Consider the following 13030-nt stretch of genomic DNA (forward strand, 5'->3'; position numbering starts at 1 on the left):
AAGAACTATTATGTAACTTGGTTACATAATAGGACGGGTGAAGTGCCAGATGACTGGAGGAGGGTTAATGTTGTCCTTATCTTCAAAATTGGGCCGCGGTGGCTTAGTGGTTAAAACGCTGAACTGCAGACTGGAAGGTCGGCAGGTCAGCAGTTCGAGACCCCAGTGCTGCGTGACGGAGTGAGCTCCCGTCTTCAGTCCCAGCTTCTGCCAACCTAGCAGTTTGAAAGCAAGAAATTGCAAGTAGATAAATAGGTACCGCCTCGGCGGGAAAGGTAACAGCGTTCCGTGCACCTCGGTGTTCAGTCATGCCGGCCACATGACCACGGAAGCGTCTTCGGACAGCGCTGGCTCTTCGCCTTAGAAACGGGGATGAGCACCGCACCCTAGAGTCGGACACGACTGGTTGGGGACACCTTTACCTTTACCTTTTATCTTCAAAAAGGGTAAAAAGGAGGAACCTGGGAACTACAGACCAGTCAGTCTAACATCAATCCCTGGGAAAATTCTGGAGTAGATGACAAAGCCATCCACCTGTAAGCACCTTGAAAACAATGCAGTGATTACTCAAAGCCAACATGGATTTGTCAAGAACGAATCCTGCCAGATGAATCTGATCTCGTATTCTGATCAAGTAACCTCCTTGTGGACTGTGGGAATGCTGTTGACATCATATACCTCGACTTCAGCAAGCTTTTGACAAAGTGCCCTGTGATATCCTGATGAGCAAACCAGCTCAAAGTGGGCTAGATGAAACAACGATCCGGTGGATCCACAGTTGGCTACAGAATCGGACTCAAAGAGTGCTTATCAATGGGACCTTCTCAAACTGGGGAGAGGTAACGAGCAGGGTTCTACAGGGCTCAGTCCTGGGCCCAGTGCTCTTCAACATTTTTATTAATGACTTGGAGGAGGAGGTGCAGGGAATGCTGATCACATTTGCAGATGACACAAAATTGGGCGGGATAGCTAATACTTTGGAAGACAGAAACAAAATTCAAAGTGATCTTGATAGACTGGAGCGCTGGGCAGAAAACAGAATGACATTTAATAGAAATAAATGCCAAGTTCTGCACCTAGGAAAAAGAAACCAAATGCACAGTTACAAGATACATGGCTCAACAACACTACAAGAGAGAAGGATGTTGGAATTGTTGTCGATCACAAGCTGAATATGAGCTAACAATATGATGTGGCTGCAAAAAAGGCAAATGCTCTTTTGGGCTGCATTCATAGAAGCATTGCTTCCAAATCCCGGGAAGTACTAGTTCCCCTCTACTCAGCACTGGTTAGGCCTCATCTGGAGTACTGTGTCCAGTTCTGGGGACCACACTTTAAGAAGGATGCAGACAAACTGGAGAGGGTTCAGAGGAGGGCAACAAAGATGATCAGGGGACTGGAAACAAAGCCCTATGAAGAGAGACTGAAAGAACTGGACATGTTTAGCCTTGAGAAGAGAAGACTGAGGGGAGATATGATAGTGTTCTTCAAGTCCTTGAAAGGTTGTCCCAGAGAGGAAGGCCAGCATCTCTTCTCGATCATGCCAGACTGCAGGTCATGGAAGAATGGGCTGAAGTTACAGGAAGCCAGATTCCAGCTCAACATCAGGAAAAACGTCCTGACTGTTGGAGCAATACGACAATGGAACCAATTACCTGGGGAGGTGGTGGGCTCTCCCACACTGGAGGCGTTCAAGACGAGGCTGGACAGCGATCTGCCAGGGATGCTCTGACTTAGATTCCTGCCTTGAGCAGGGGGTTGGACTCAATGGTCTTGTAGGCCCCTTCCAACCCCACTATTCTATGATTCTATGAACTTTGCGAACTGGCTTCTGAGTTTGCTTGTTCTCCTCTTCCCTGCTCATCCCCCTTTTTCTTCCTCGTGTGTCATGTCTTTTAAATTCTGAGCTTGCAGCAGGGAATGGCGTGGGGTTTTTTTAATCGAATTTTTGTAGACTGCCCTAGGAGCCTTTTTGACTTAAAAGCAGGGTAAACCTTATTACACTTATTAATATAACCCAATGGACAAAGCTTTGCGGACAGTTCGCCAAATAGATCTAAAACCATGAAAGGTAAGAACACAGCTTAAAATGTTTAAGAACATCTAGAAAATAATATGCTTAAAAATAAATGCTAAAAAAGCAAATGAACTGGCAGACTGACATCTCCTTCTCCCTGCCTGTCTGTCTCAGACACTGACAGTTGTTCCTCGGGCTCGCGCCTGCCTCGCGATCAAGCCTCAGGGCGCTTGTGATTGGCCAAGGGTCGCGTGCTACTCTCCCTTATATACACACGCTCCTTTTAAAAATTTTTGAGCCCGCCTTTATCCGCCACGGCAGCCGTTGATTGGTTCTATTCTGGGAGAGAAGGCGGGAGGGACGGGGCATTGGCTGGCTGAAGGCACCGCAACCCCCAAGACTGAGGAAAGGGGCTCGGTCAGGAGGGAGGGTGGTTACTAAGGGGCAGGAACCTTGCTCCGGCTCCATAGAGATAGACAGTTAGACGAGTGGCACAGCCTAAACTTCCGGTAAACCTGAAAGCCGCCATTGCCTGTCTTGAGTTTAAAAAAAAATATCTTTGTATGTGTGGTGGCTGTGATTCCCTATGGAAGCAGCGGGCGCCCTTCACCTTAGCACCGCTGTGCTTCAAGACCTTCTTCTGCTTTGCACCGGGAAATCTGAGCGGAAAACCAAATCGATGTTAGAGCCGACGGCGCCCGGCTCCGACCCCGAGAGCGTGGGACGCTCTGCATGTTCCTAGGTCTACGTCTCCGCCCGCGCGCCCTTCTCGCGAGAAGAGCCGGGGCTTCCTTTTCCCCGGTCAGCCTTCGAAGCCGCGCCGGCGGCGCCCCGAGCAATGGGAGTGGGGAGGTGAGGACCCGAAAAGAGAAGCTGTGGCGGCGCCCCCGCCTCTTCTCCTCGGGGGCGTCTTGGCGCTTCTCCATCCCCGCGGGGGGATGGTGTGGTGGCTTTTCCGCCCTGCTGCCGGCTTTTCCTCTTCCCCCCCCCGGGGGTGGGGCGACCTGCAAGGCCGGAGGGGGAGGGGGGACGGTGAGAGCTGCTGTAGCCCCGCCCACTCCATGCTCCGGTATGCCGCCCCCCCCACCCCGGCGCCGATCATTTCGAACTCTGCGATCTCTCGGGGGGGGGGCGGCTTAGGAAGGAGGTTCGTGGCTCCCCCTTTCCTGTCAGTTTGGTATGATCCGCAGTTACGCTCCCCCTCTTTCTTTCTGTTTACTCCAGATTAGCTAATCCGGAGTAACTAGCATCCCCGCCCCCTTCCATGCTCACCGTTACTAATGCTGTTTGCAACCCTTGCAGTCAGGGGTAGGTAGAACCTTACGAAAGTGTATGTACGGTATAATCCGTGTTGAATTGTCTGTGGGGTGTATGCCTACAGTGGCACTGAAAGTGGCAATTCCCCACTCAGCCCTGAAGCTCATTGGGTGACCGCAAGGGTTGCAAGGTTGCAACCTAGTCTCCATTTCACAATGGCTGGATTCACGCAGCACGACGACTCGCACTCAGGTTTGAGTTTGAGTTGAACTGTGGGTTGTCTTTGGACCACGGGTTGTTGTGTTATGCGAACCCAGCCGCACTAACCACAATCAACCCACAAAGAGAACCGGTGGTTTCTTGTTAGGTTGTGAACTGTGCATTGTTTGTGCTTAACAAACCATGGTGTGTTAGCGCAGCTGGGTTCGCACAAAACGACAGCCCATGGTTCAGGACAACCCATACTCAACCTTGAGTGTAGGTTGTCAGGTTGAGCGAACCCAGTCAGTGTAACCAACCTCACAGGGTTGTTGTGAAGAAAAAATGGGGGGCTCTCAAGGAGTCATGAGTTCCTGGGTGTGGGGGGAGGATGAGGAGTGCAAAAATTAATTAACTCCCAAGGCTAGGAGATTATCAGCAGATGTCTGTGAGAAGAATCTTAGGGATGGTCCAATTTACATTTGTTTTATGTGATTGGTGTTTCTGAAATGTCATTTTATCCTTCCTTTTTTTCACAACCTGCTTTGGGGGGGGGGGTGTCACACACATGTTTCTCTTTCAGCCTCTCTGTTTTATTTCCTCTTTTGTTAATATTCTCAGACTTGAACCATACTATTAGATACTGGTATACTTTCCTTGCATCATCTTCAGTTCTTCATATTACCATGTTGTAGCATTTTCTGGATTCCAGGACTGTTACACACATTCTTGACAAGTGCAGTGTAGTGATTCCTATAATATCCAAATGTAATCTGCTGTGAGAGGCTGGGAACAAAAAAAAATCTGCCTATCAATGAAGTGCAGTGTAAAGAAAGATATATAGGTTAGTCCAGCCTTCTCCAACCATGTGCCCTCCAGATGTTTGGCTACAACTCCCATCATCTGGGAGTTGTAATCCAACACATCTGGAGGGCATAGGGTTAGGGAGGGCTGGGCTAGAAGGTAGTGGTCTTAATTTGGACCTCTGAGAGTTGACTTGAAATACCAAGTTAAACATGGATTTGCTACTTGGCATAAGAACTGCTGGATTCATCTAAGTCAAGATGCTGTTTCCAGTGTTGGCCAGCCAGATGCCTCTTGGAAACCCACAAGAAAGGAATAAAAGCAACAGTCCTCCTGTCGTTTTCCTCCAGAATCTCATATCCAGAGGTACAGACTGCCTCCGGGCTTGCACGTTTAATAGAATCATAGAATAGTAAGGTTGGAAGGAGCCTATAAGACCATCGAGTCCAACCCAGCCTCATCTTGAATGCCTCCAGTGTGGGAGAGCCCACCACCTCCCTAGGTCATTGGTTCCATTGTCGTATTGCTCCAACAGTCAGGACGTTTTTCCTGATGTTGAGCTGGAATCTGGCTTCCTGTAACTTGAGCCCATTCTTCTGTGTCCTGCAGTCTGGCATGATCGAGAAGAGGTGCTGGCCTTCCTCTCTGTGACAACCTTTCAAGGACTTGAAGAGCGCCATCATATCTCCCCTCAGTCTCCTTTTCACAAGGCTAAACATGCCCAGTTCTTTCAGTCTCTCCTCACAGGGCTTTGTTTCCAGTCCCCTGATCATCTTTGTTGCCCTCTTCTGAACCCTCTCCAGTTTGTCTGCATCCTTCTGAAAGCATGGCGCCCAGACTGGACACAGTACTCCAGATGAGGCCTAACCAGTGCTGGGTAGAGGGCAACTAGGGTAGAGGGCAACTAGTACTTCACATGATTTGGAAGCTATACTTCTATTAATGCAGCCCAAAATGGCATTTGCCTTTTTTACAGCCACATCACATTGTTAGCTCATATTCAGCTTGTGACCTACAACAATTCCAAGATCCTTCTTGCTTGTAGTATTGTTGAGCCAAGTATCCCCCATCTTGTAACTGTACATTTTGTTTCTTTTTCCTAGGTGCAGAACTTGGCATTTATCTCTATTAAATGTCATTCTGTTGTTTTCTGCCCAGTGCTCCAGCCTATCCAGATCACTTTGAATTCTGTTTCTGTCTTCCAAAGTATTAGCTATCCCACCCAATTTATGTCATCTGCAAATCTGATCAGCATTCCCTGCACTTCCTCCTCCAAGTCATTAATAAAAACATTGAAGAGCACTGGGCCCAGGACTGAGTTGTTTCATCTAGCCCACTTTGAGCTAGTTTGCTCATCAGGATATCATGGGGCACTTTGCTGAAAGCTTTGCTGAAGTCAAGGTATATTATGTCCACAGCACTCCCACAGTCCACAAGGGAGGTTACCTGATCAAAAAATGAGATCAGGTTTGTCTGGCAGGATTTCTTCTTGACAAATCCATGTTGGCTTCGAATAATCACGGCATTGTTGTCAAGGTGCCTACAGATGGATTGCTTTATCATCTGCTCCAGAATTTTCCTAGGGATTGATGTCAGACTGACATGGTCTGTAGTTTCCAGGTTCCTCCTTTTTGCCCTTTTTGAAGATGGGGACATTAGCCCTCCGCCAATCATCTGGCACTTCACCTGTCCTCCATGATTGCTCAATGATAATAGACAGTGGTTCTGAGAGTTCTTCTGCCAGTTCCTTTATTACTCTAGGATGCAGTTCATCTGGCCCTGGAGATTTGAACTCATTCAAAGTAATTAGGTGTTCCTTGACCATATGCCTATCGATCTCAAGCTGCAATCCTGCCCCTTCAGCCTGTACTTCGCCTTTGCCAGGGGGGTCATAGATCCTCTTTCGGAAGAAGACTGAGCCAAAGTAGGAACTGAGCACTTCTGCCTTTTCCTTGTCATCTGTTATCATTTTGCCATCCTTACTTAATAGTTGAACCACCATTTCTTTCCTCTGTCTTTTACTATGCACATATCTGAAGAAAGCCTTTTTGTTGCTTTTAGCATCCCTTGCTAATCTCGTTAAATAGTTAAATTTCATTTAACTATAATAGCTAACAGCTGTTGATGGACTCCCCCCCCCATGCATTTGTCTTTTTTTTTTTTTTTTTAAGCTACGCGGAGAGCAACCCTATAGCCACTAGATACTGTCTAGATGGCCATAAGATTTTTTGGTTTTCAGAAACAGTGCTCTCAGCCCCCTTGCAGCCAGCACAGTTCTTTCCGCACCACCGTCTGCACTTATAAACCAAGCGTGGAGGGAGTGAAAAGGGGGCAGTCCTGGGGGTGGGGAGGGGAGGAGACAGTGGAAGCCGCTTTAGACAGCTTCCTATCAGGTCTCTGGGCCCTTTCCTTCCCCATCCCTGACGCCACGGCTAGACGCACAAAAATGTGTGTCTAGCCACAAATGCAGGGCAGCTGGAGCACGGAGGGGAGGATTCTCTCCAGCCGACCTGCGTTGGATAGGCACCAGCCTATGAGTTCGGAGGCTGGTGTCTATCTTGATAGGATTGCGCCATAAGTTAGTGGATATTGCATCACATCTGGCAGTGAATTCCATACATTAATTTGGCATTGTGTGCAGAAGTACTTCCCTTTATCTGTTCTTAACCTACTTCCAGTCAATTTCATTGGGTGACCTTGCTCTTAGAATTTTCTTTGACCACTTTCTCCACAGCATTCATAATTTTATTTGACTTTAGGCAGAGTAACTATCTCTTTTCTTTAGCTTCCCATCCTGTGTTTTGAGCACTTTGGTTTGATGGCCTTTTTCCTGGCGTAATGGAAGCTTCAGCAGTCTTCTTTCAAGGACAACTGTTTGGATTTGCACAGTCTAGGTTGCTGTCGTTTTGGACTTGCCCCAGTCCTAGCTGTATTACTTCAAGGTTTCTGAGAGAATGCCTTGGTGTAATGGGGAAGTTATATGTGGCCTTGCTGTTTTTGCTGCTGTACAATGAGAGATGTGAAGGCCGAGGAAAAGAAAATGGAGGAAACTATTTTATTTTCTTTCTTTTTTGTTTCCCCCATTGTTTTCACTGACTTGGAAAATAATGGAGGTTTCCTCTGAATTTCTCAGGCTCCTTTCAGGCCTTCAGATTTCTATGCACAACCCTGTGCAAGAGCTCCAGAAGTTTTCCTTCCCTCTACGGACACAGGGAGTTTTGCCTCAGTGGCTACCTCAATAGCAAATTCATAGAGTTGTAAGATTCTATGATGTCAAGTCCAACTCCCTGCCACAAGGCAAAATCTTCCGTCTCTCCCCTCCTGTCACCCTGCGCAACTGAGATAGATGCAAGTAGGCATCTACAGAGTAATGACTGAAGGGAGAGTCTGAGTGACTTCCATGCCAGATTTATAGTCCATGCCAGTGCTGAAAAGGTGAATGTGCAAGGCTGGTGAGATCTCACAAGACAGAAGAGTGGCTGAACAAGATTTCCAGTAGTTACATTATAGGCTAGGAATTCACTGCCCTGCGTAGCTCCTTGTCTCAACTCCTAACTACAAAAATAAATCCAATACATTCTGCAAAGCAAGCAAACTTCAGATTGCGGAATTTTGTTGCTCTTGCTACAGAATCTGTGTTAACTCAGTGCAGAAAGTTTGACCTTTCATAGCACAAACAGCCCAGTTCTTAGGGCTTCTGAATTCTTGACTTGCCTCTTCCTGTAAAGGTAAAATTACATACAATTTATATGAGCCCTTGGGATAGTGTGGTTTATAAATAATTTTTCCCCACCTCTTACAGATGCCCCGTCACTGCTCTGCCACTGGCTGCTGCACCCGTGACACACCCGAGACACGCAACCGAGGCATTTCCTTCCATCGGTGAGAGTTGATGGCCATCTTGTGCTCTTTCAGTCTCCCATTCAGATAGTGTCCATGTTGAATTGAAGGCTGGCTGGGATTAGGCTGCTATAGTTGTAGCAGGGAATGCCACAGCCCAGGCCACCTGTATTATTTGCAAGAAAGCTCCACCATTTCCCCTGAGTTTGAGAAAAAGGCATCCATAGTTCTCCATGTTGCATCTCATCCTTGCCAGGCTAACCCTGATTCACCCCATGTATGTTCTCACAGACTGCCGAAGGACAACCCCCGGCGAGCCACGTGGTTGGAGAACTGTCGGCGGAAGGACATGAGTGGCCAAGGTCTCTGGGATCCTGCCTCCAAGTATGTTTACTTTTGCTCCAAGCATTTTGAGAAGAGTTGCTTCGAACTGGTGGGCACCAGGTAGGTCATCAGAATATGAAAGGGCATGAAAGGTCAAGCATAATTAGAACAGTCATAAATGGTCGCAACTGGACAATGGCTTAGATGACACACTTGGCATTGGTGAAGGTGCTACTGGGAAATTGGATCCAAGTGCAGCTTCCATGTTTTTAAAGGGTTCTTGCAGAAAGGGTGGGGAAGGGAAGTAATAATGACTTGAAGGCCAGAAAACAAAACAGGTACTGAAGGCAAAGAAGAGTTATCATGGAGAGCCGGTCTGGTTTATTCAGGGTGACCAGTTTTCAGTTTATAATGTCTCTTTAGAGAAAAACAAATACCAACATGAGCAAACACTGAGAAAGTAGACCTTGAGAAATCCAAGTTGCAAACCAGCAGGCTTTTAATTTTCAACAGTGAGAGTCACTGGTCTTTAGGACAAGCTGTAGTCACTAGCAGTGGCACATTTATGTGCCATGCTAAGAGGTTAGACTCCCACCAAGCACTGGTAAACCAGCTTGATGAAGTAATGAAGTGCATGGGGAGGAGAGGGAGACCTTGAGAATAATCTTAGTTAGCAGGTCCTGGTTCTGTCTGAGTTTTTCAAGTCATTGCAACTCAGGAGCAGACAGTACTGGGCAGGATGGACCAATGGTCTGGGTCAGTAAAGAGCAACTTCATATCTTCATTGGAGCAGGGGAGAGAAGAGAAGCAGGGCTGTTCCATCACCTCTGCTGAGAGATCAGCTTTCTTTTGCTCTCTCCAACTGTCACCTAGCCAGCAACCATTCCACAGTCTACCTGAACTTTTCCCATCCCAGATGGTCACAATAAGAATTGTAAATTTAAGAACTGGTGCTCACGCTTGGTTCCCCCCCCTCCCCCTTCCTTTTTACTGGTGTGTAGTTTAGATAGTAAGGCTGAGAGCAGATACTGTCTTACTACTGATATGTTTAAGCTGTTCTGGAAGCCTTGGCTAACGAGGGTTTAAAATGCTTTAAATAAATTTTCTTTAAATAAAGAAATAAATCATATGAAAGTGAGCAAGCAAGAGAGTTATATTGCAGAGATAGATCAAACTGGATTTTTTTTTTTGTGGGAGGGGGGGAACCATACAAACAGTTTGGGCCACAAAGTTAGGACTCTGTACTTTGATGCCTATGCAGTGATCTGGGCAAATAATATTGCAAAGTAGAATGTAACTGACTAACTGTAGGTGCACTAGCACCTCCTGGAGTCCTGTGGCCCTCCGTAAATCTCACCCTACTGTCCGGTGGTCCACAAGTCAGATTACCTTCTTCCAGAGAGGAATGCTAGGCTGTTCGCAGCCAGTGATGGCTTATGTATGCCAGTGCTTCCTTTGTAGTGGTTACCATCGGCTCAAGGAGGGTGCCGTCCCCACCATATTTGAGCTTCACGCCAAACCACGCCGAAAATCAAAGCTAGGCAACTCCAAACTTGCAAAGCGTCAGAAGCAGAGGTGAGCACTGATCTTGTCTTCCCTTGCTTTGTGGAAGGTGTTTCCTCCCTTACTGTTCATTCCTATGCATGTTTACTCAGAAGTAAATCCCACCATGTTCAGTGGGGCTCCCAGGTAAGTGCATATAAGATTGCAGCCTAATTACTTATTGGCCCCATCTGTCAGTAGGGTTGGGATAGAGGGATTTTGTGGAAGTGTTATAGGACAGAATTGTGGAGTCTGAGATGGTGAACACAGGAAAAGCAGGGTTGGGGGGAGAAAGAGAGATTGAGATCGGTAGCAGGCTAGGTATAATACATAGGAAACACAGATCTTGGATTGTAGTTTAAAGGCTAAATAGATCTGGCTATTCCATATTGTGCCTGTCTTGCCTCATCTCATTTCATCCTTGTAACAACCTGGTAAGGTACCTTATAGGAGAGAGTTATATGCTCAGAACTGCCCAAAGGCTTTTCTTGTTTTCCCATGTCCAACCCTGGTGTTCTGTCTACTGCTCCATGTTGGCTGGCTTGGTTCTTGAGTCTTGTAGGAGTGTCTGGAGCAGGGACATGCCCTGTTTGGGCCCTTAGCTTCTGGATGGTTTATTTTGTTCTCTTCTGCTTGCTCCCACTTATCAGTGCTTGGGTGGGAGGAATGTGGCAGATCTTCCCTACTACTTTCCTGCCTGACCCTGGTTCTGTTCCATTCTCATAGCTGTGGCCCTTGCCCGGAGGAGGAGTCAACTCCATTGTGCATGGACATCTCATGCTTCCCTGCACAAGAGCTACCAAGCCCTGGGGCTGCTCCCACCAGCGGTGAGCCCCGAAGCCAGCCCATCCTTCCTGGGCCAGAGCCAGAGCGCTTGGCTACCCTGTCAGACATTCCCCTGGAACAGTCGCCAGCTGCTACGGGCCAGGAAGAAGCATCTCCTTCTCCAGCTCTCCCGGAGCCTGTGGGGGATCCATCCCATCCCGTTTCCCTCTCCCTCTACATGCTGCGCCTCCCTCCCCCGGCCGGTGCCTACATCCAGAATGAGCACAGCTACCAGGTGGGTAGCGCCTTGCTATGGAAAAGGCGGGCTGAGGCGGCACTTGATGCTTTGGGGAAGGCACAGAGACAGCTGCAGGCCTGCCGGCGCCGAGAGCAGCGGCTCCGCCTGCGGATCTGTGAGCTGCAGCGGGAACGGCGGCCGCACAGCGCCGACACACATCGGCGGCTCAAGGAGCACCTGCAGGTCTTTGAACTGCAGCTACTCAATGACCTTGAGTAACTTTGGGATGGGCCAAGACCAACTTTCCCCTGCCTGGCACAGTCTTGGCTTTGGGCTGTATGATATTTCCCTTGGCCAAGCTGTGCATCGGAGCCTGGGGCCTTACACGCTAACTGGCCGCTGGATGCTTGCCTCCTTCCCTTTCGCCATTCGTGTTTACTCTGTATCTGTAAATAAAGATTGTTTTGTATGACTGGATGCTCCTAGCTCGGCTGAAAAATATCTGGTTAAACTGTGGTCTTCAGCGTGGTGTTGCCTGTGGGCAGGCAGGCTCATACTATTTCTAGCAAGTAGCTGTTCGGCCTCAGTCATGAGGGGCTTGAAATAACGGGTGGGTGGTAGAAGAACCTTCATGCTCTTCTCCTTCGAGTGACGGGGTTACAAGCATCTTAATCAGCAGGTCCTCCTTAAAAGAGCATCCTCACCCTGCCTGAGACTCATCTGCACAAATTATATAAATACTTAAGCCGATTAACCTGCAACATACAGAGGAAAGGGTGCTGTGTCAGCTGGAGAAAAATTAACTCTCTGAGAAAAGTCTAATGCAGTAAAGATGCTAGTAAGTACACCAGCCACAAGCTTAAATGGAATCTGTTAGAATTAATATGAAGCAAAACCTATCCCCAGGAGTGGAGTTAGGCCTGGTCTACATAAGAGCAGAAGCGAAGTCACCGATACAGAAACAGAGGGGAAACCTCTAGGTCAGGGGTGTGAGAGCCTCTCAGGCCCAGGGCCAAATTAAATTTCAAAGAATCTTTCATGGGCTGCATTCCAGTGGTGGGCGGTGCTGCAGGTAAAAGGGGTGGGGCCCAAAATACAAAAAAATACTAGCATATTGTAGTGTAAAACTCTTAACTTCCAGTAACTAAGGCTTGGGAAAGGCATTTCGACCTTTTAGAACTGCACAGAAGCTGGGAAACCAGTGATTGGTGGTGGCTGGGAAAGGGGATGGGGTGGGGCCATCTGGGAAACCCTGGAGGGCTGCATTTGACCCTTGGCCCTGATGTTCCCCACCCCTGATTTAGGTGCACATACTATTATTTATTAGGCCCAGCACATTTGAAATAGGATCTTTCCCAGGTGCACTCTTTCAAACACAACGATCTGCGCTCTTCATTCTTTTTAAAGTGATTTTGTTTGAAACTCTGGAAGCCTTGGATGAGGATACACATTCTCATTCAGATTTGCAACAAAAAAGATGCTTGCCTGCCATCTTTGTTGCTGGATCAGGGCAAGTGGTCTTTAACTTGGACCAAAATGATTTCCATGGCTTGCAGTATTAGGATAAGGAGCCCTTATGCTGGGATCAAAAGGACCCATTGCTTCAACAAAGCCACTGACATTCCACACTGTCTGTACCTGCAAGAGGGGTGGTGGTGGTCCCCCTTAGAAATATTCCTGCCCTTCTCCCTGAATGTTCACCTTTTACTTTAAAAACCTAGTCTCTAGCCCTTTTCTTGTGGAGATATAATGAAAATCATGTTGGATTGTATGCAACTGTGCCCTAGAAGTCAACTTGTTCCTGCCTTCTAACGTTCTGGCCAATGAGTGCGAAGGCACTCGGATAGCTGCCAAGGACTAGGTCCTTATTTTTAAATTGTATACATTTTTACCTTATTGCTAGATACAATTAAATAACATATTAGGCCATCTGTATTGATTTTCTGAACGTCCTGCAATGATCCCCTGCATCTTCAACAAAAAGTGTATGCTACAAGCCTGATTCTCATTTTTCATAAGAACTCACCAAGGTCCAAGGCATTGTG

The 13030-nt window shown here is 47.6% G+C and overlaps 1 protein-coding gene across 4 annotated transcripts; it reads left to right on the forward strand.

Annotated features, from left to right (window-relative positions):
* The first annotated feature begins 2790 nt into the window (after positions 1 to 2790).
* On the forward strand, positions 2791 to 11469 carry THAP7 (THAP domain containing 7). 4 transcript variants are annotated; one of them, XM_084805066.1, is made up of 5 exons: positions 2791 to 2869; positions 8079 to 8158; positions 8408 to 8560; positions 9902 to 10015; positions 10709 to 11469. In XM_084805066.1, exons 2-5 carry the CDS (start codon positions 8079 to 8081, stop codon positions 11262 to 11264), a joined length of 903 nt encoding a protein of 300 aa, XP_084661192.1. In that variant the 5' UTR covers positions 2791 to 2869; the 3' UTR covers positions 11265 to 11469. The 4 variants fall into 4 exon arrangements, with proteins under 4 accessions (XP_084661192.1, XP_084661194.1, XP_084661195.1 ...); XM_084805068.1 differs by having other exon boundaries at positions 2791 to 3086; positions 10709 to 11461; XM_084805069.1 differs by having other exon boundaries at positions 8408 to 8500; positions 10709 to 11461.
* The last annotated feature ends 1561 nt before the right edge of the window (positions 11470 to 13030 follow it).

This window comes from Heloderma suspectum, chromosome 6 (assembly GCF_057233095.1).
Source record: "Heloderma suspectum isolate Gila_16-S chromosome 6, 16-S_ref, whole genome shotgun sequence".
NCBI lineage: Eukaryota > Metazoa > Chordata > Lepidosauria > Squamata > Helodermatidae > Heloderma > Heloderma suspectum.